The sequence below is a fragment of the Macaca thibetana genome, chromosome 5, assembly GCF_024542745.1.
Source record: "Macaca thibetana thibetana isolate TM-01 chromosome 5, ASM2454274v1, whole genome shotgun sequence".
Lineage (NCBI taxonomy): Eukaryota > Metazoa > Chordata > Mammalia > Primates > Cercopithecidae > Macaca > Macaca thibetana.
The window spans coordinates 179,626,922-179,646,930 of NC_065582.1; the positions used below are offsets into that span (position 1 = coordinate 179,626,922).

The 20,009-nt window shown below is 61.6% G+C and overlaps 2 protein-coding genes across 2 annotated transcripts in view; one reads left to right on the top strand and one right to left on the bottom strand.

The window, feature by feature from the left end:
• PPP2R2C (protein phosphatase 2 regulatory subunit Bgamma) overlaps positions 1 to 20,009 on the bottom strand; it is an 873,451-nt gene that overhangs the window by 363,498 nt on the left and 489,944 nt on the right. The window lies entirely within an intron of this gene.
• On the top strand, positions 7,120 to 14,697 carry S100P (S100 calcium binding protein P). The gene is made up of 2 exons (XM_050792235.1): positions 7,120 to 7,354; positions 14,423 to 14,697. Exons 1-2 carry the CDS (start codon positions 7,151 to 7,153, stop codon positions 14,570 to 14,572), a joined length of 354 nt encoding a protein of 117 aa, XP_050648192.1. The 5' UTR covers positions 7,120 to 7,150; the 3' UTR covers positions 14,573 to 14,697.

Here is a 20,009-nt window from a genome sequence, read left to right on the forward strand (position 1 = left end):
ACTCTCCCCAGTATCCCCAGCACCTAGCGGGAGTGTTTCCAACCAAGTGTTTGGTAAACTGAACCCGGAGCCAGACGGGAGCTTGGAAAAACTCACATGCCTGGGGTAGCCCAACCTCAGGTGAGGGGAGCAGGGGGCTTGGCTGTTCCGCCCTGGCAGGAACAGCTGCCCAGTGTGGTCACATCATCTGATTTCCATGTTAGGAATCCTATTTTTGTGTGTGTGTGTGTGTGTGTGTGTGTGTGTATGTGTAACCTTATTTTTGAACATTGTAACTTATTTTAACACATTGACTGATTGATTGATTGACTGACTGACTGATTGATTAACTGATTGATTTTTAAGCGATTGGCTCATGTGATTGTGAGGACTGACAAGTCCAGACTCTCAGGGCAGGCTGGCAGGCCTGAGACTCGGGGAATAGCTGATATCACAGGCTTGAGTTCACATGGTGCAGGCTGGAAACTGAGTCAGGCTTTCTGTATTGTGTTCTGGAGGCAGAATTCCTTCTGGAAACCTCAGTTTCAATGGATTGAATGAGGCCCACCCACACTATGGAGGGTCATCTGTTTTATTCAAAGTCCACTAATTAAATACTAATGACACCCAAAAATATCTTCACAGCAGCATCTGGATGAGAGTTTGAACAAACAACAGGGCCAATAGCCTAACCGAGTGAACAGATAATAAAATTCATTGTCGCAGCTGCCAATGGGCAACCGCCGGATGGGCACTGCCCAGCCTCACAACCCTCGGGGTAGGAGCATGTGCACCCCATCCATTTTACAGATGAGAAAACTGAGCTCAGAGGGGTCCCCAGCCAGCACATGGCAGAGCCAGACTCGGACCCCGTCCTGTGCTCCAGGCCTGAGCCCTGCACCCCCACCCCAGGGTGTTGACCTTGGCAGCACTGGGAGACTCACTGCGAGGGCAGAGGCAGTGAATGTGGAGCGTGCTGACTGCAGACTTCAGAGGACCTCCACAGGCCGCAGGGCCCAGCCTCTCTCCCTCCTGCTGTCAGCTCCTCCTCCTCCAGGTTCTCCAACAGGCCTTCCCTTTGTGGGGACCCAAGACTCAGCCAGGGGAGCTGACTATGGAGACTGCCTCACCCGGGTCAGGACCCCCAGTGCGCATGGCCACTTGGAGATGGGAAGGACTGTCTCTCCAGGAACTGGCTGGATGGGTCTGGGAGATGGAGATGCTGTGTTTTCACAGGGCTCCTGGTGTCCCCGAGCTCTGCTCCGGTGTACTGAGGTGAACGGCATCCCCCAAAATGTCCTTCCCAGGACCTCAGAATCCAGCCCTCTTTGCAAATCAGATCATTGTGAATGTACTTAGTTAAAACGGGGTCACGCTGGGGTAGGGAGGGTCCTTAATTCAATATGACTTGTGTCCTTCTGAGACACAGAGACACATGGGGGCCAAGTGACAACAGAGGCAGAGATTGGAGTGCTGCCAGTCACCAGAGCTGGGGACGGGCAGGGAACAGAGTCCTGCTCTGAGGCCCCAGAAGGAACCAATCCTGATGACGCCTTGGTCAGCAAGCCCAGGCCCCTCCACCAGGAAGGAACCAACCCTGATTTCTGCCTTCTCAGCTCCAGAATGGAGAGGGAGCCGTTGCTGGTGTTTTCGGCCCCCCAGTTTGTGGTGATCTGTCCCACAGCCCCTAAAAAAACAAATACAACCCGTTGGGAATACTCAGTCACCAGCAACAAGAATCCCGACAGCGTCTCCACGCGGCTGCACGTAGCGGAGGGAGATCATGCCCAGGATTCGTGCAGGAAGAAAGCAGAGGGCTGAGGGCCTCCTCCTGTATTCGGCAAGGCCAGGCTCCGTAGCCCTCAGGGAAACATTTGACCAGAACTGTGGTGTGTGGGCCCTACTGGCTGCTAGAGAGCCTGAGAGATGAGTCATTGGTTTCTAGCCTGGAGAAGGAGGCCTGTGAGATGAGACTGTCAGGGTCTCTGTGGCCCTCCCCAGGAGCTGTGTCCCTCAGGTGAGACGCCGCCCCTGCCCTCACAGCTACCCGGTGCATGACCCCTGTGTCCAGCCTGTCCCTGAGAAACTAATTTCCTCCCCTCTCTCAGCCTCCTCCCTCTTCAAATATTTGTCTGAGGCATTATCAAGGATAAAACCGGTTTGATCCAGTGCAGTGCAGGAAACGCGGGCAGGGTGGAGGGGCCTGGGCTTGCTGAGCAAGCTCCTCGCTCTGAGCCTCGGTTTCCCCTACTGCAAAGCATGGAGATCGCATCAGGTGATGAGTGAGACCCCTCCTCCTCCTTCAGTTTACTGCTCCTGCTAAGGCCTCCACCAGCTCCCAGTGTCCTCGGGCAGGCGCTGCAGGGACCCTGAACTGCATATGGCTGGGGGCTCCTCACCCTGCAGACCCTCACTGCCTTCTCTCCGTGCACAGCCTTCTCACCGTGCACGTCCGCCTCTCACACCAGCGGCCATGTGGGCCTCAAAAGGGCAAACATGACGGTGCCTCTTGCCCCTGAAAACCCTCCAGACCATTGACCTGGCACAACAGGATCACCTGGAAGGCGCTGGGCCAGTCTGGCCACTGAAAGGGGCAGCTCTGCCTGGATGCGGCCTGGCAACAGCTAGTTCTTAAAATCACCCAGGAGCTCAGACTTGTGGCTGGCGCTGCAAGGCCCAGAACTACAGCATCAAGCCTCTGTGGGGCCAGCCTGGGGGGCCTTCCCTGGTTGGTGGCCTCCTCCCCCTCCAGCCCATCTCCACCCTGGACCCCTGCTGCCCATCCCAACTTCTTGATTCCCCAGCACACTGGTTCTTTGTGCCTTGTTCCTCACTGTCCCATATCCCAAAGGCATCGACCCCTCCAAGCCCGCCTCCCACTCCACTCCCACTTCACTCTCCCCGTGCCCTTCCCAGGCATGGGTCCCTCCACCCCCCAGCGCAGGCCCCGCCCTCCTCCTGGCCTCCCTGCTTTTCCCTCCCCAATCACCTCTCCTTCACCACATCCTCCGGGCACATGGCGCCCTCTGTGGCTGATGACTCCCTGATACCAGGATCCCAGCCTGGCTCATCGTGCATCCCCCAGCCCAGGGCAGGGACTGGAGAGCTCGGATCAACTTATGGCCCCCACCTGCTTGGCCTGGTGCTGGACCTGGGGCCACACTCGAGTGGCTGTCGCATCTGCTGAGCGCAGACATCCGGAGAAGGCCCCATCTGGTCCAGATTCCAGAGGACAGAGGAGTCACTTCCAGAGCTGTTCCCATGACACTCAGGACAGGCTGGATAGGCCGAGCCTCACCTGCCCCACTGCATAACTTGTGTCTTCCTGAAACCTCCTGATCCCCACCTGGGCCCGACTGACTGGGGATGTCTCCTGCCTGCCCATCTCTGTGGCGATAGGGCAGCCTTGCCAAAACAGGGCCACATCCTAGCCTTCCCGGGGGCTGACTGCGGGGCCCCTTCCCGTCAACGGTTGCTCTTTACCCTGGTTAACATGTGGAAACTTGTGGTTCAAGCTCTTCATCTGGCCTTTTTTTTTTTTTTGCGACAGAGTCTCACTGTAGCCCAGGATGGAGTGCAGTGGTGCGATCTCAGCTCACTGCAGCCTCCACTTCCCAGGCTCAAGCAATTCTCCTGCCTAAGCCTCCCAAGTAGCTGGGATTACAGGTGCACGCCACCATGCCTGGCTAATTTTTGTAGTTTTAGTAGAGACGGGGTTTCGCATGTTGGCCAGGCTGGTCTTGAACTCCTGTCAAGTGATCCACCTGCCTTGGCCTCCCATATTGCTGGGATTACAGGCGTGAGCCACTCCCAGCTGCCTCAAGGGCAACTCCCCCACATGGCAATAATCAGGACTCCTACAGCAACATTCCTGAATAAAGTCAGAATAATTTTCTCTTTAGTCCTCTGACTCAGAGGTCTGAGTTGAACCCTTTCTTGGAAAATGCCACCTCCCTCCTGAGAAGAGTCTCCAAGGGGGCTTGTCCCCAGAGTTACCCAGGTGAGTTACTCCAGCAGGAGCAGCCCTGGTGGTTTGGTGACACTCCAGTGGCCTGAGCAGGTCGGGGGGTGCAGCAGTTTCCACCTGATGGATGTCCTGATCCTTCCTCCCACAGCGGTGAAAGATTAAAGGGAGTGGTTGGGCGTGGTGGAGCGCCCCTGTAGTCCCAGCTACTGGAGAGGCTGAGTTGGGAGGATCACTTAAGCCCAGGAGTTGGAGGCTACGGTGAGCCGTGATTGTGCCACTGCACTCCAACCTGGGTGAGAAAGCAAGACATTGTCTCTAAAAATAAATAAACGGGGCCGGGCACGGTGGCTTATGCCTGTAATTCCAGCACTTTGGGAGGCCGAGGTGGGCAGATCATTTGAGGTTAGGAGTTCAAGACCAGCCTGGCCAACATGGTGAAACCCCATCTTTACTAAAAATACAAAAATTAGCTGGGTGAGGTTGTGCATGCCTATAATCCCAGCTACTCAGGAGGCTGAAGCAGGAGAATCACTTGAACCGGGAGGCAGGGGTTGCAGTGTCAGGCCTCAGAGCCCAAGCCAAGCCATCGCATCCCCTGTGACTTGCACGTATATGCCCAGATGGCCTGAAGTAATTGAAGAATCGCAAAAGAAGTGCAAATTCCCTGCCCCGCCTTAACTGATGACATTCCACCACAAAAGACGTGAAAATGGCCGGTCCTTGCCTTAAGCAATGACATTATCTTGTCCCTGGCTCATCCTGGCTCAAAAAGCTCCCCCACTGAGCACCTTGTGACTCCCACTCCTGCCCGCCAGAGAACAAGCCCCCTTTGACTGGAATTTTCCTTTACCTACCCAAATCCTATAAAACAGCCCCACACTTATCTCCCTTCACTGACTCTTTTCGGACTCAGTCCCCCTGCACCCAGGTGAAATAAACAGCCATGTTGCTCACACAAAGCCTGTTTGGTGGTCTCTTCACATGGACTCTTCACATGGACGCGCATGACATTTAGTGAGCCAAGATGGCGCCACTGCACTCCAGCCTGGGTGATAGAGCGAGACTCCGTCTCAAAAATAAATAAATAAATAAATAAATAGATAAAAATTTTAAAACAAAGTGATGACCAGACTGGCCAACATGGTGAAACCCCGTCTCTACTAAAAATACAAAAAAATTAGCCTGGTGTGGTACACGCCTGTAGTCCCAGCTACTCAGGAGGCTGAGGCTGGAGAATCACTTGAACCCGGAAGGTGAAACTTGCAGTGAGCTGAGATCACACCACTGCACTCCAGCCTGGGCAACAGAGCGAGACTCTGTCTCAAAAAAATATATATATATACACACACACACACGTATATATATATACACACACACGTATATATATACACACACATGTATATACATATATACACGTATATACATATATATGTGTATGTATACGTATATATATCTCGCAGTGAACGCGCTTCCTGCGGAGCTCTGCCTCTGGGCCAGGGAGTCTCCTCTCTCCCGCTCCTCTGGCTGAGGTGGTAGGATGGTGGCCTGTGCTGTGTGACCTTATCCCAAGAGGGAACTTCCCAGCTCAGGAGTGAGCAGAATGGACCTGTGCCTGCTCCCCAAGGGGTCACCAGTGGGGCCACTCTGAGCCTCCCCTGCAGGACACCTGGGCAGGGGCAGTGTGTTCTGAGAAAGCCGGCTCTTGTGAGACCTGCTGCTCCCGTGTGCACCAAGGGTTTTCTGTGTGGAGCCACAGCCCCGCGGGCACAGTCCTGGCCCATGTGCTGGTGGGGGCTGTGTTGGGAGAGGTTAGGGAACTTGCTGGAGGCTGACCCTCTGGAAGATCTCTACCGAGAGAGAGGCCTTTGAGTGTGGGCCTACTTTGACTGGGGCAGGATGTGAACACAGGCCCCTACCTCCATGCTCCTTACCTCCGCGCTCTCCAGGACTCTCTCAGCCTCCCATGCACAGGCCCTCTGAGTGCCTCCACTATAGAGATGGGGAGGGGTGCTACCGTGCCTGAGACCAGAGTCCCTGACTCTGCCCCAAGGTCCCAGGAGCCTTCGTGCTGTCTAAGCCCTGTGACTGCTCTGGGTTTGGTAAGTGCCAGGGCTCAAAAAATAACACCCCAACGTGTAAACCTCAGAAGCAAAAGTTTCTCTGTCCTGCTCCCACCCTCCTGTCTCCAACCCCTCCTTCTCCTCTGAGAGGCTTCCCCAAACCCTGCCGTAAAACCCAGAAATATGACTCCAGTTCTCCACTCCCTCCCCTTTCTGTGTAGAAACCAGCCTAAAGAAACCCTCTGGCCTGCTTTATTTGACTGGAGGTCATAAGAGCCCCATTCCAGAGAGGGGCCTACCCCACACCTAGAAGGAAGGAGAGCTGCTCAGAGAGGCCGCAGGGAATCTGACCCGACAGGCCCTGCCGAGTTCTCCTCCTGGTCTACGACAGTCCGGCCGGGTTTTCCTCTTGGTTTATGAGCGTCCGGCCTTACTTTTGTGTCCAATCATATTTCCATACTTTGCTGAACTGTGTTTATGTTTGTAAACATTGACAGTTTCCCCCAGATCCTTGGGTCTTCATCTTGAAGGCTGCTGTGCCACATAAGCAACCATCAAATACATCTGTTATGCTCTTCTCCTATTCATCTGCCTTTTGCCCGCTGATTTTCAGCGAACTCCCAGAGGACGAAGGGGAGTTTTCCATTTGGCCCCACAGGGGAGGGGCCAGCGCGATTGAGGTGGAAGCTGGGCCTCTGAAGGACACAGGGTGTTCTAAGAAAGGGGTGACGGGGCAGATCCGTGTTCACACACACGCCCAGTGTGAATTCACTCTCAGACGTCTCCTCGTGTCAGCACGCTGGTGCCAGAACACTCTGATGTTGACACAAAGGGCCACGGAGTCACCACTCACTCCTCACACACTCACCCCGTGGCCGCTTACCCAGGGAGGGCCAGGGATGAGGACACCACGGTGGCTCAGTGATGGCCCCGAGACACAGGTGAACATTGTAAAATGCGGACGCCTGGAGGCAGCCCACACCATGGGCCTTGGCTGGGAGAAAGTTTCCAGAAAGGTCATCACAACGATGCATTTCATCAGAACTGAGCACATGAATGGGGAGGGGCAGGACTTCCTGAATGTCCCAACCCCACTGTCCCACCCTCTGTGTCAATATGAGGTTGCCTTATAAAGCACAAGAGGATGCCAGTGCGACATTTTCTCGGCCCTTCCAGCCCCCAGGAGGAAGGTTTGTCTGAATCCAGCACCATGACGGAACTGGAGACAGCCATGGGCATGATCATAGACGTCTTTTCCCGATATTCAGGCAGCGAGGGCAGCACGCAGACCCTGACCAAGGGGGAGCTCAAGGTGCTGATGGAGAAGGAGCTACCCGGCTTCCTGCAGGTGAGCCCAGGCCAGCAGTGCTGGACTCAGCAGGGCCTGGGGAAGAAGGGGAAGGCGTGGCAGGCAGAGGGCCGAGAGCTGCGGTGGGGTGGGGTCGGGTCGGCAGTCAAGGGGCTCAGAGGCAAGAGGGACAGATCCTGAAATGCCCTAGAAGCCCAGCCAAGGAACGGACCCACCTTGGCATCAAGGCAGGGGACGCCGGAGCATCTGAGCAGGGAGAGGGTATGGTCAGCTTGATCCTTGAAACATGGAGTTGACCCCAGTGTATTTGTGACAGGCCTGGTGGGAGAGTGGGGCTCAAACCTGTGCAGTGGGGGCAGGGGCGGAATGCAATCCAGGGCCGCCGTTTGCAAGTTTGCCAAGCCCTCGAACCTTCGGGGCTGTCCTCCAAGGCTGCCGGCCATAAACACCCCAGCTCCACCTCCCACTTGTCCGCCTTCCCTGCTCCCATCCCCAGGCCCCTTGTTGCCTGGTGGGGGGGGGGGGGGGGGGGGGGGGGGGGGGGGGGGGGGGGGGGGGGGGGGGGGGGGGGGGGGGGGGGGGGGGGGGGGGGGGGGGGGGGGGGGGGGGGGGGGGGGGGGGGGGGGGGGGGGGGGGGGGGGGGGGGGGGGGGGGGGGGGGGGGGGGGGGGGGGGGGGGGGGGGGGGGGGGGGGGGGGGGGGGGGGGGGGGGGGGGTGGGGGGGGGGGGGGGGGGGGGGGGGGGGGGGGGGGGGGGGGGGGGGGGGGGGGGGGGGGGGGGGGGGGGGGGGGGGGGGGGGGGGGGGGGGGGGGGGGGGGGGGGGGGGGGGGGGGGGGGGGGGGGGGGGGGGGGGGGGGGGGGGGGGGGGGGGGGGGGGGGGGGGGGGGGGGGGGGGGGGGGGGGGGGGGGGGGGGGGGGGGGGGGGGGGGGGGGGGGGGGGGGGGGGGGGGGGGGGGGGGGGGGGGGGGGGGGGGGGGGGGGGGGGGGGGGGGGGGGGGGGGGGGGGGGGGGGGGGGGGGGGGGGGGGGGGGGGGGGGGGGGGGGGGGGGGGGGGGGGGGGGGGGGGGGGGGGGGGGGGGGGGGGGGGGGGGGGGGGGGGGGGGGGGGGGGGGGGGGGGGGGGGGGGGGGGGGGGGGGGGGGGGGGGGGGGGGGGGGGGGGGGGGGGGGGGGGGGGGGGGGGGGGGGGGGGGGGGGGGGGGGGGGGGGGGGGGGGGGGGGGGGGGGGGGGGGGGGGGGGGGGGGGGGGGGGGGGGGGGGGGGGGGGGGGGGGGGGGGGGGGGGGGGGGGGGGGGGGGGGGGGGGGGGGGGGGGGGGGGGGGGGGGGGGGGGGGGGGGGGGGGGGGGGGGGGGGGGGGGGGGGGGGGGGGGGGGGGGGGGGGGGGGGGGGGGGGGGGGGGGGGGGGGGGGGGGGGGGGGGGGGGGGGGGGGGGGGGGGGGGGGGGGGGGGGGGGGGGGGGGGGGGGGGGGGGGGGGGGGGGGGGGGGGGGGGGGGGGGGGGGGGGGGGGGGGGGGGGGGGGGGGGGGGGGGGGGGGGGGGGGGGGGGGGGGGGGGGGGGGGGGGGGGGGGGGGGGGGGGGGGGGGGGGGGGGGGGGGGGGGGGGGGGGGGGGGGGGGGGGGGGGGGGGGGGGGGGGGGGGGGGGGGGGGGGGGGGGGGGGGGGGGGGGGGGGGGGGGGGGGGGGGGGGGGGGGGGGGGGGGGGGGGGGGGGGGGGGGGGGGGGGGGGGGGGGGGGGGGGGGGGGGGGGGGGGGGGGGGGGGGGGGGGGGGGGGGGGGGTGGGGGGGGGGGGGGGGGTGGGGGGGGGGGGGGGGGGGGGGGGGGGGGGGGGGGGGGGGGGGGGGGGGGGGGGGGGGGGGGGGGGGGGGGGGGGGGGGGGGGGGGGGGGGGGGGGGGGGGGGGGGGGGGGGGGGGGGGGGGGGGGGGGGGGGGGGGGGGGGGGGGGGGGGGGGGGGGGGGGGGGGGGGGGGGGGGGGGGGGGGGGGGGGGGGGGGGGGGGGGGGGGGGGGGGGGGGGGGGGGGGGGGGGGGGGGGGGGGGGGGGGGGGGGGGGGGGGGGGGGGGGGGGGGGGGGGGGGGGGGGGGGGGGGGGGGGGGGGGGGGGGGGGGGGGGGGGGGGGGGGGGGGGGGGGGGGGGGGGGGGGGGGGGGGGGGGGGGGGGGGGGGGGGGGGGGGGGGGGGGGGGGGGGGGGGGGGGGGGGGGGGGGGGGGGGGGGGGGGGGGGGGGGGGGGGGGGGGGGGGGGGGGGGGGGGGGGGGGGGGGGGGGGGGGGGGGGGGGGGGGGGGGGGGGGGGGGGGGGGGGGGGGGGGGGGGGGGGGGGGGGGGGGGGGGGGGGGGGGGGGGGGGGGGGGGGGGGGGGGGGGGGGGGGGGGGGGGGGGGGGGGGGGGGGGGGGGGGGGGGGGGGGGGGGGGGGGGGGGGGGGGGGGGGGGGGGGGGGGGGGGGGGGGGGGGGGGGGGGGGGGGGGGGGGGGGGGGGGGGGGGGGGGGGGGGGGGGGGGGGGGGGGGGGGGGGGGGGGGGGGGGGGGGGGGGGGGGGGGGGGGGGGGGGGGGGGGGGGGGGGGGGGGGGGGGGGGGGGGGGGGGGGGGGGGGGGGGGGGGGGGGGGGGGGGGGGGGGGGGGGGGGGGGGGGGGGGGGGGGGGGGGGGGGGGGGGGGGGGGGGGGGGGGGGGGGGGGGGGGGGGGGGGGGGGGGGGGGGGGGGGGGGGGGGGGGGGGGGGGGGGGGGGGGGGGGGGGGGGGGGGGGGGGGGGGGGGGGGGGGGGGGGGGGGGGGGGGGGGGGGGGGGGGGGGGGGGGGGGGGGGGGGGGGGGGGGGGGGGGGGGGGGGGGGGGGGGGGGGGGGGGGGGGGGGGGGGGGGGGGGGGGGGGGGGGGGGGGGGGGGGGGGGGGGGGGGGGGGGGGGGGGGGGGGGGGGGGGGGGGGGGGGGGGGGGGGGGGGGGGGGGGGGGGGGGGGGGGGGGGGGGGGGGGGGGGGGGGGGGGGGGGGGGGGGGGGGGGGGGGGGGGGGGGGGGGGGGGGGGGGGGGGGGGGGGGGGGGGGGGGGGGGGGGGGGGGGGGGGGGGGGGGGGGGGGGGGGGGGGGGGGGGGGGGGGGGGGGGGGGGGGGGGGGGGGGGGGGGGGGGGGGGGGGGGGGGGGGGGGGGGGGGGGGGGGGGGGGGGGGGGGGGGGGGGGGGGGGGGGGGGGGGGGGGGGGGGGGGGGGGGGGGGGGGGGGGGGGGGGGGGGGGGGGGGGGGGGGGGGGGGGGGGGGGGGGGGGGGGGGGGGGGGGGGGGGGGGGGGGGGGGGGGGGGGGGGGGGGGGGGGGGGGGGGGGGGGGGGGGGGGGGGGGGGGGGGGGGGGGGGGGGGGGGGGGGGGGGGGGGGGGGGGGGGGGGGGGGGGGGGGGGGGGGGGGGGGGGGGGGGGGGGGGGGGGGGGGGGGGGGGGGGGGGGGGGGGGGGGGGGGGGGGGGGGGGGGGGGGGGGGGGGGGGGGGGGGGGGGGGGGGGGGGGGGGGGGGGGGGGGGGGGGGGGGGGGGGGGGGGGGGGGGGGGGGGGGGGGGGGGGGGGGGGGGGGGGGGGGGGGGGGGGGGGGGGGGGGGGGGGGGGGGGGGGGGGGGGGGGGGGGGGGGGGGGGGGGGGGGGGGGGGGGGGGGGGGGGGGGGGGGGGGGGGGGGGGGGGGGGGGGGGGGGGGGGGGGGGGGGGGGGGGGGGGGGGGGGGGGGGGGGGGGGGGGGGGGGGGGGGGGGGGGGGGGGGGGGGGGGGGGGGGGGGGGGGGGGGGGGGGGGGGGGGGGGGGGGGGGGGGGGGGGGGGGGGGGGGGGGGGGGGGGGGGGGGGGGGGGGGGGGGGGGGGGGGGGGGGGGGGGGGGGGGGGGGGGGGGGGGGGGGGGGGGGGGGGGGGGGGGGGGGGGGGGGGGGGGGGGGGGGGGGGGGGGGGGGGGGGGGGGGGGGGGGGGGGGGGGGGGGGGGGGGGGGGGGGGGGGGGGGGGGGGGGGGGGGGGGGGGGGGGGGGGGGGGGGGGGGGGGGGGGGGGGGGGGGGGGGGGGGGGGGGGGGGGGGGGGGGGGGGGGGGGGGGGGGGGGGGGGGGGGGGGGGGGGGGGGGGGGGGGGGGGGGGGGGGGGGGGGGGGGGGGGGGGGGGGGGGGGGGGGGGGGGGGGGGGGGGGGGGGGGGGGGGGGGGGGGGGGGGGGGGGGGGGGGGGGGGGGGGGGGGGGGGGGGGGGGGGGGGGGGGGGGGGGGGGGGGGGGGGGGGGGGGGGGGGGGGGGGGGGGGGGGGGGGGGGGGGGGGGGGGGGGGGGGGGGGGGGGGGGGGGGGGGGGGGGGGGGGGGGGGGGGGGGGGGGGGGGGGGGGGGGGGGGGGGGGGGGGGGGGGGGGGGGGGGGGGGGGGGGGGGGGGGGGGGGGGGGGGGGGGGGGGGGGGGGGGGGGGGGGGGGGGGGGGGGGGGGGGGGGGGGGGGGGGGGGGGGGGGGGGGGGGGGGGGGGGGGGGGGGGGGGGGGGGGGGGGGGGGGGATTAGTGGGGCCGGCAGGAAGGACAGGAGGAGGCTCCATCCTGGCACCTGTCTGCGCAGAGCTGCGGACCTCCCTTGGGCTCCCTGCCAGGGAGAAGCCACTGGCCTGAGCCTCACAGAAGGCCCCTTGGGGCGGCCAGGACCAGCTTCCTTCCACCTGGGGCAGCCTCCGTCTGGGCTGAACAGAAGCCTTCCCCTCTCCGTTTCCCCTTCTCTTTGACCCCTGTCCTCTCCTTCTTTCTCACTCCCCCACTTCCTTCCTTCCTTCCCCTCCCCTTCGGGCCCCACCAGATTCTGCCAACCTACCATCTAAGGGGCTGACCCACATGGCTGCTGATAATCGAAAATGAAAGCCTGACATTTTCAGCCCTAGAATCACTTCAAAGACATGAAACACTTCGGAACATTGCTGCTTTTCTTTTCTTTTCTTTCTTTCTTTCTTTTTTTTTTGACAAGCTGTCACTCTGTCGCCCAGGCTGGAGTGCAGTGGCAGGATCACGGCTCACCACAGCCTCTGCCTCCCTGGGCTCAGGTGATCCTCCCACCTCAGCCTCCCAAGTAGCTGGGACTACAGGTGCATGTCACCACAGCCGGCTAATTTTTGTATTTTTTTTTTAGAGACAAGGTCTCACCATGTTGCCCAGGCTGGTCTGAAACTCCTGGGCTTAGGCAATGCATCCACCTCGGCATCTCAAAGTGCTGTGATTACAGGCGTGAGCCCCAACACTTGGCCTCATTCTATTTTCTAAATGTAAATTCTGTAAAGATATCTTTTAAAAATAAAGTTCTGTTTTTGGTAGAAAATGTAAAAACAGATAAATATGGAGGGAAGAAATCCCCCCTGGAATACAGACTCTTCCTCTCCCTTCCAGTCTTTTCCCCATGTGAACGTTGCTGTGAGTGGGATTTATATGCAGTTTCATTTCTTTGTGAGCTTAACATTACAGCATAAAATCTCAAACTCTGATGTTCATTAAACACCCCAGCCCCATCCTGGGAACTTGGGCTTGGGGCTCGGGGTGTTCTGATAATCATCAAAGGATGAGAATTGAACCCATGAGGACTTTGATCCAAGACACCGGGGTGTGGGGAAGCGCAGGTGTCCTGGGAACACACTTTGAGAAGCAATGGCTAAGCTGGGGGTCCTCAAACTTGTGTTACATTAGAATCACCTCAGGGATCCCAGGCGCGGTGGCTCACACCTGTAATCCCAGCACTTTGGGAGGCCGAGACGGGCGGATCACGAGGTCAGGAGATCGAGACCATCCTGGCTAACACGGTGAAATCCCGTCTCTACTAAAAATACAAAAAATTAGCCGGGCATTGAGCTTGCAGTGAGCCGAGATCGCGCCACTGCACTCCAGCCTGGGCGACAGAGCGAGACTCCGTCTCAAAAAAAAAAAAAAAAAAAAAAAAAAGAATCACCTCAGGGAGGCCCCGGGTGTCCTTCTCAGCCCTGCCTCCAGATGCTGCTGAAGCCTAGCAAAGCTGGAGTCGGAGTCAGAGAACAATGTCTGCCTGAGGGCAGGGCTGGGCTGGCCTTGTGGCCTTATCTCCTCCATGTCCAGCCCAGGCCCCACAGTTGGAGCTTTGTAAATACGAGGTGACTGGCTACAAACTTCGTAAACATCACTTGAAATGGCCGCAGGGTATTGTGACGTGGCCAAACCACTATTTGTTTGCTATTGAATTTATACTTCCCTGCCTTACTTTTGCTATTAAAAAACCATGCTGTCACTAAGGTTTTCATGCACACAGTTGTGTCTTGGTCAGACGATCTGTGTCTACCAATTTTAATTGTTTTTTTCCACCTGGACACACGGCTCTCTGGCCCAGGGCTGGGTCATCAGCACCCCCTGCTGCTGCTGTTCAGATCTGCATCCTGGTCCCGCTTGGTCCCATAGTGAGAATGCTTTGCCATCACATGGGCAGGCTCTGAGAGCCCTGCCGGCCTGGCCTTCTCAAAGAAGACCTGAGAGCTTGGGACCCCAAGCCAGGGTACCCAAGCAGAGAGGAATAACAGGGCTCAGGGTGGTCCGTGCTCGCTCCACACCTGGGGCTCAACCCTGGCTTTCCCTGGCTCCCTGTGTGACCTCAGGGCAGGCCCCTTGGGCCCTCTGGGCCTTATCGTCTTCATCTGTAACAGGGCGATGCCTCTGCCATGCCTGGTGGTGTTGAGGAGTTCATGTTTGTGTAAGCAGCTAGTTCAGTGCCAGCACGAGATGGGATGCCCATGACGTTAGCAGTGCTCAAAAATATAAGAGCAAGGACTGGACGCATTTCCTGAAAACAGCCATCACTGTAAAGCACATTACAAATCCAAAGACAACCCCCTGCAAAAACTAAAACTGAAACTCCTTCTCGCAGAGCACAACACAGTTCCCATTTGCTCTAATAACATTCAGAATTAGTTCATGTCATGCCAGATAGCTGAAGGCAGCTCACAAGATAAGGCCAGGAACGCCATGTGTCTGCTATGCACAGCTGGCCCTGGCCCTGAGCCTGAATGATAGCAAAGGTGATGCAGATGTGGGTGCCCTGCTCCTGCCCAGCAGTGGTGCTTGGTGGAGGCTGAGGCCTGCACAGGGCCTCGCTGCTGACCTTGGTCCTCTCTCTCCTCTAGAGTGGAAAGGACAAGGATGCCGTGGATAAACTGCTCAAGGACCTGGACGCTAATGGAGACGCCCAGGTGGACTTCAGCGAGTTCATCGTGTTCGTGGCTGCAATCACGTCTGCCTGTCACAAGTACTTTGAGAAGGCAGGACTCAAATGATGCCCTGGAGAGGCAGATTCCTGGCAGAGCCATGGCCCCAGGCTTCCCAAAAGTGTTTGTTGGCAATTATTCCCCTAGACTGAGCCTGCTCATCTACCTCAGATGAATAAATGCTCATGAAATGATCCTGGTCTCATGGAAACTGGCTATTCCTTAAAACCTCAGTGTCCTCTCCCCACAAAACAGAATCCACTAATTAAATCTGTCATTTCATTACTCATTGCCTGCCTACAGTGGTGAGACAGATGAAGAAGATGGGGCAGTCGATAAGAATCCATTTGTTGGCCATCTTCTGAGTGCCCACTGAGACGCAGTCCCATCTTCTGCCGTGTGAATGCCACCATGTCCTGAACCCGAGGGAGGCTCGGGTACACACATCCATGTATTCATCTACTTAGCAATTCATTTAGTCGGTCACGTAGCCACCCATTGAACCTGGGCCCCTCCATCTCTCCAAGCAGCGTGTTTCTTTCAAGTAACATACTTTTATTATTTATTTATTTTTGAGATGGAATCTCACTGTTGTCCCCCAGGCTGGAATGCAATGGTGCGATCTCAGCTCACTGCAACCTCTGCCTCCTGGGTTCAAGCGATTCTTCTGCCTCAGCCTCCTGAGTAGCTGGGATTACAGGTGCCCGCCACCACACCTAGCTAGTTTTTGTATTTTTAGTAGAGACGAGGTTTCACCATGTTGGCCAGGCTGGTCTCGAACTCCTGATTTCAGGTGATCTGCCCACCTCAACCTCCCAAAGTGCTGGGATTACAGGTGTGAGCCACTGCACCTGGCAAAGTAACGTACTTTTAATGATGCAATACTATTTTTGCCACAAAGACCAGGAAACACCGCAACAGAGAAACAATGCATTCCAAGAGAGTATTAGAATCATCAGTGAACAACTGCTCACATCACCCGTGTTTAGTTTCATGACACTAATGTTGGGAGCACCCAAAATGACTCAAGTGAGGTCTCGGATGATGGACAGGTAACTGGATCTGGTTTTAGGGCTCCTATCATTTTTTGGATACCCAACATTTAAAGCCTTTTCCTATGTTTGAAGACATTTTCACTAGAGAAGGTCTATCACCAAAAGATCCTAAACTTGGAGGTGGAATAACAATATGAGGCTTTGGTGGATCCCTCTTTGGGGAAGGGACTGCAGATTGCAAATGCTTTTGCTAGAGAGAGAGTTGTGTTAGGTTAGATGGGAGCAGATACACACATTTAAATGAAGTAAAAACTAATAATGGGGGAGAAGTAAAGTTAATAATGGGGAAAACAAAAGGGTGGACTGCCAGAATGGAAACCTTTCTTTTTTTCTTTGAGAGACAGGGTCATCCAGACAGGTCACCCAGTCTGGAATGCAGTGGTGCTATTGTGGCTCACTGCAATCTTTTTTTTTTTTTTTTTTTTGAGACAGAGTCTCGCTCCGTTGCCCAGGCTGGAGTGCAGTGGCGCGATCTCAGCTCACTGCAAGCTCTGCCTCCCAGGTTCACGCCATTCTCCTGCCTCAGCTTCCCGAGTAGCTGGGACTACAGGCGCCCACCACCATGCCTGGCTAATTTTTTGTATTTTTTAGTAGAGACGGGGTTTCACCATGTTAGCCAGGATGGTCTCGAGGCTCACTGCAATCCTAAACTCCTGGGCTGAAGCAATCTTCCTGCCTCAGCCTCCCAAGTAGCTGGGACCATGAGTACGCACCACCACAGCTGGCTAATTTTTTGTAGAGACGGGGTTTTGCCATATTGCCCAGGATGGTCTCGAACTCCTGGGCTCAAATGATCCTCCCACCTCAGCCTCCCAAAGTGTAGACGTTACAGGCATGAGACACACGCCCAGCCTGTTTTTCTTTTTTCTTGCTGTTTAACAAATTAGCTGCCGTCCTGTAAATGACAAACCACCCAGCTTATCAGTTTTGCGGGGAGGCAGAGCTCTCACTTCCCAGCCTCTCTCATAGCTGGGGTGCAGGCACCTGACCGGGGCTCTCCGAGACTCTGTTCTCACCCCAGGCTTGGAATTGGACAACTGACACAAACAGGCAGGGACCTGAAAAACCTCTTATGGGTTTTACAGCAGTGCCATATGGGAGGTTTCTGGCTATGTAGCTATGAACATCATCCTCCAGGACTCTTAAAAGAAAGAAGTCTTTTGTAAATCAATCACCTAGGCTGGATTTCTGTGCTTTGTGACTAAGAACCAGACTACTGGAGCAGGAAAACAATAGCGTGCCACTTCCTCCAGTGTCCTTCCTGGGTAATCTCTGACGGGTCTTGGTAATTCCTGACCTTTCCTTATGGAGACAACAGGGTCCATCCCTCCTCAATCTTTCTTTCATCTCTCCTCAATCTTTCTTTCATTTCATCCTAGCTTCTTGCTCTGCACCAAATGGGAGATTACGTCTGGTTTGGAATTCAATTCCCTGCCCCAAGACGGCAGCCTCCCATGGTGCTCCGTCATTGATTTCTGTTCAGGGTCTTCTGAGCAGGATGCAGATGCCTCGTTCCTGGAGGTAAAGTCCACAGTCACTTCTCTGGAGTTTATACCAGTTCTGCATGAAGCAAAAGCCAGGCCCAAACAGTAGGGATTTTTTTGGTTGCTGTTGTCATTTTGTTGTTTTGTTTCCTTTTGTTTTGAGACAGGGTCTCACTCTGTTGCCCAGGCTGGAGTGCAGTGGCGCGATCACAGCTTACTACAGCCTTGATCTCCTGGGCTCAAGTGACCCTCCCACCTCAGCCTCCTGAGTAGCTGGGACTACACGCATGCGCCACCACACCCAGCTAATTGTTTTGTTGTTGTTTTTTTTGCAGAGACAGGGATCTCACTCTGGTGCCCAGGCTGATCTGGTATTCTTGAGCTCAAGTGATCTTCTCACCTCAGCTTCCCAAAATGCTGGGATTACTGGTTTGAACCAATGCACCCAGCCCCTAAACAGTAGGTTTTAATGGCTGCAAGGAATTTATTGGAATGAGGGCACCATCGTCTGCTCATTGTTAAAGGTACTGTTCTTCATATTTTTGGGAATGTATGTTCCTATTTTTTTGTTTGTTTTTGTTTTTTTTTTTTTTGTTTTTTTTTTTTTTTTTTTGAGACGGAGTCTGGCTCTGTTGCCCAGGCTGGAGTGCAGTGGCCGGATCTCAGCTCACTGCAAGCCCCGCCTCCCGGGTTCACACCATTCTCCTGCCTCAGCCTCCCGAGTAGCTGGGAGTACAGGCGCCCGCCACCTCGCCCGGCTAATTTTTTTTTGTATTTTAGTAGAGACGGGGTTTCACCATGTTACCCAGGATGGTCTCGATCTCCTGACCTCGTGATCCGCCCATCTTGGCCTCCCAAAGTGCTGGGATTACAGGCTTGAGCCACCGTGCCCGGCCTCCTATTTTTGTTTTTAGAAAGTATGCTACAATTAACGTTTTCATGTATAAAACTTTCTTTTGGGTTTTTATTTGTTGTTGTTTTTTGTAAGATGGGGTCTTGCTATATTGCCCAGGCTGGTCTCAAACCCCTGGCCTCAAGTAACACTCTTGCCTTAGCCTCAAAAGTGTTGGGATTACAGGCATGAGCCACTGTGCCTGGCCAAAGCTTTGTCTCAAGCTCAAATGATTTCTCAAAATCAAATTCCACTTTTTACCTAGGATTACTGGATCAAAGGATAATTTTTTTTTTTTGAGACGGAGTCTGGCTCTGTCGCCCGGGCTAGAGTGCAGTGGCCGGATCTCAGCTCACTGCAAGCTCCGCCCCCCGGGTTTACGCCATTCTCCTGCCTCAGCCTCCCGAGTAGCTAGGACTACAGGCGCCCGCCGCCTCGCCCGGCTAGTTTTTTGTATTTTTTAGTAGAGACGGGGTTTCACCGTGTTCGCCAGGATGGTCTCCATCTCCTGACCTCGTGATCCGCCCGTCTCGGCCTCCCAAAGTGCTGGGATTACAGGCTTGAGCCACCGCACCCGGCCGCCAAAGGATAATTTTTTATTGTGGCATCAACATAAAATTTACCATCCTAACCATTTCCAAGTGTACAGTTCAGCAGTGTTAAGTGTACTCACATTGCTGTGCAGTCAGTCTCCAGAACTCTTTCCATCTTGTAAAACCAAAACTCTATCCCCACTAAACACTCACTCTCCATCTCCTCCTCTGGCCACTGGCCCTGACAATTCCACTTTCTGTTTCTATGAATTTGACTCTAGGAACGTCATATGACTGAAATCACACAGGATTTGTCCTTTTGTGATAGCCTTATTTCACTCAGCATCATGTCCTCAACGTTCATCCGTGTTGTAACATGTGTTAGAATTTCTTCCTTTGTAAGGCTGAGTAATAGTCTACTATGTGTATGCACCAAACTTGCTAATTGCTAACTCATCTTGCTAATTCATCTGTTGATGGACAGTTGGGTTGCTGCCAGAATTTTCATTTTATTATTATTACTATTATTATTATTTTGAGAAGGAGTCTCGCTCCGTCACCCAGGCTGCAGTGCAATGGCACGATCTCAGCTCACTGCAACCTCTGCCTCCTGGGTTCAAGTGATTCTCCTGCCTCAGCCTCCCGAGTAGCTGGGATTACAGGCTCCCACCACCACACTCGGCTAATTTTAGTATTTGTAGTAGAGATGGGATTTCACCATATTGGCCAGGCTTGTCTCAAACTCCTGACCTCAGCTGATCCGCCTGTCTCAGCCTCCCAAAGTGCTGGGATTACTGGCGTGAGCCACCACGCCCGGCCTATAATTCTTTTTTAAACAAAATATTTAACCAAGTGTTTCTCCACTGCCCCGCTTGGAAACCAATGGGGCAGCCAGTCTCCTTTGTGATGCTTTCCTGTAGAGCGGCAGCCACCTGAGGCTCTCCTGGCTCTTGAGAGCTCGCCAGCGCCACCTGCAGCTGCTTTGCAGAATTGCTGCTCAGGCTAAGCTCCCTCCTTTACTTAGCCAGCGCATTTCCACCCTCCAGAATGTCAGATGTTTGGGTGCTGGGATTGCCATGGCCTACCTAACTGCTCAACAAGCACAATTCTTTTTTTTTTTTTTTTTTTTTTTGAGACCAAGTAGCCTAAGCTGGTGTGCAGTGGCACAATCTCGGCTCACTGAAACCTCTGCCTCCAGGTTCAAACGATTCTCCTGCCTCAGCCTCCGGAGTAGCTGGGCTACAGGCACGTGCCACCATACCCCGCTAATTTTTTGTATTTTAGTAGAGATGGGTTTCACCATGTTGCCCAGGGTGGTCTCGAACTCAACTCCTGAGCTCAGGCAATCCACCCGCCTCAGCCTTCCAAAGCGCTGGGATTACAGGTGTGGGCCACCGCACCTGGCCAACAATTCTGAATTAAAATTTGAAACTTACAGAAATAACAAACTTATGGAAAAGTTAGAAGTACAGTACAAATATCTTTCTGAATGATTTAAGAATAAGCTGATGCACCACCCCTCAATGCATTAGTGTGTACATC

What these genes read in the sequence shown, in the direction of transcription:
- S100P (XM_050792235.1), top strand. Translation starts at nt 7,151, where the DNA reads ATGCCAGTGCGACATTTTCTCGGCCCTTCCAGCCCCCAGGAGGAAGGT. An exon ending in AGCTACCCGGCTTCCTGCAG is followed by an intron (nt 7,355 to 14,422) that starts GTGAGCCCAGGC and finishes TCTCTCCTCTAG; the next exon opens with AGTGGAAAGGACAAGGATGC.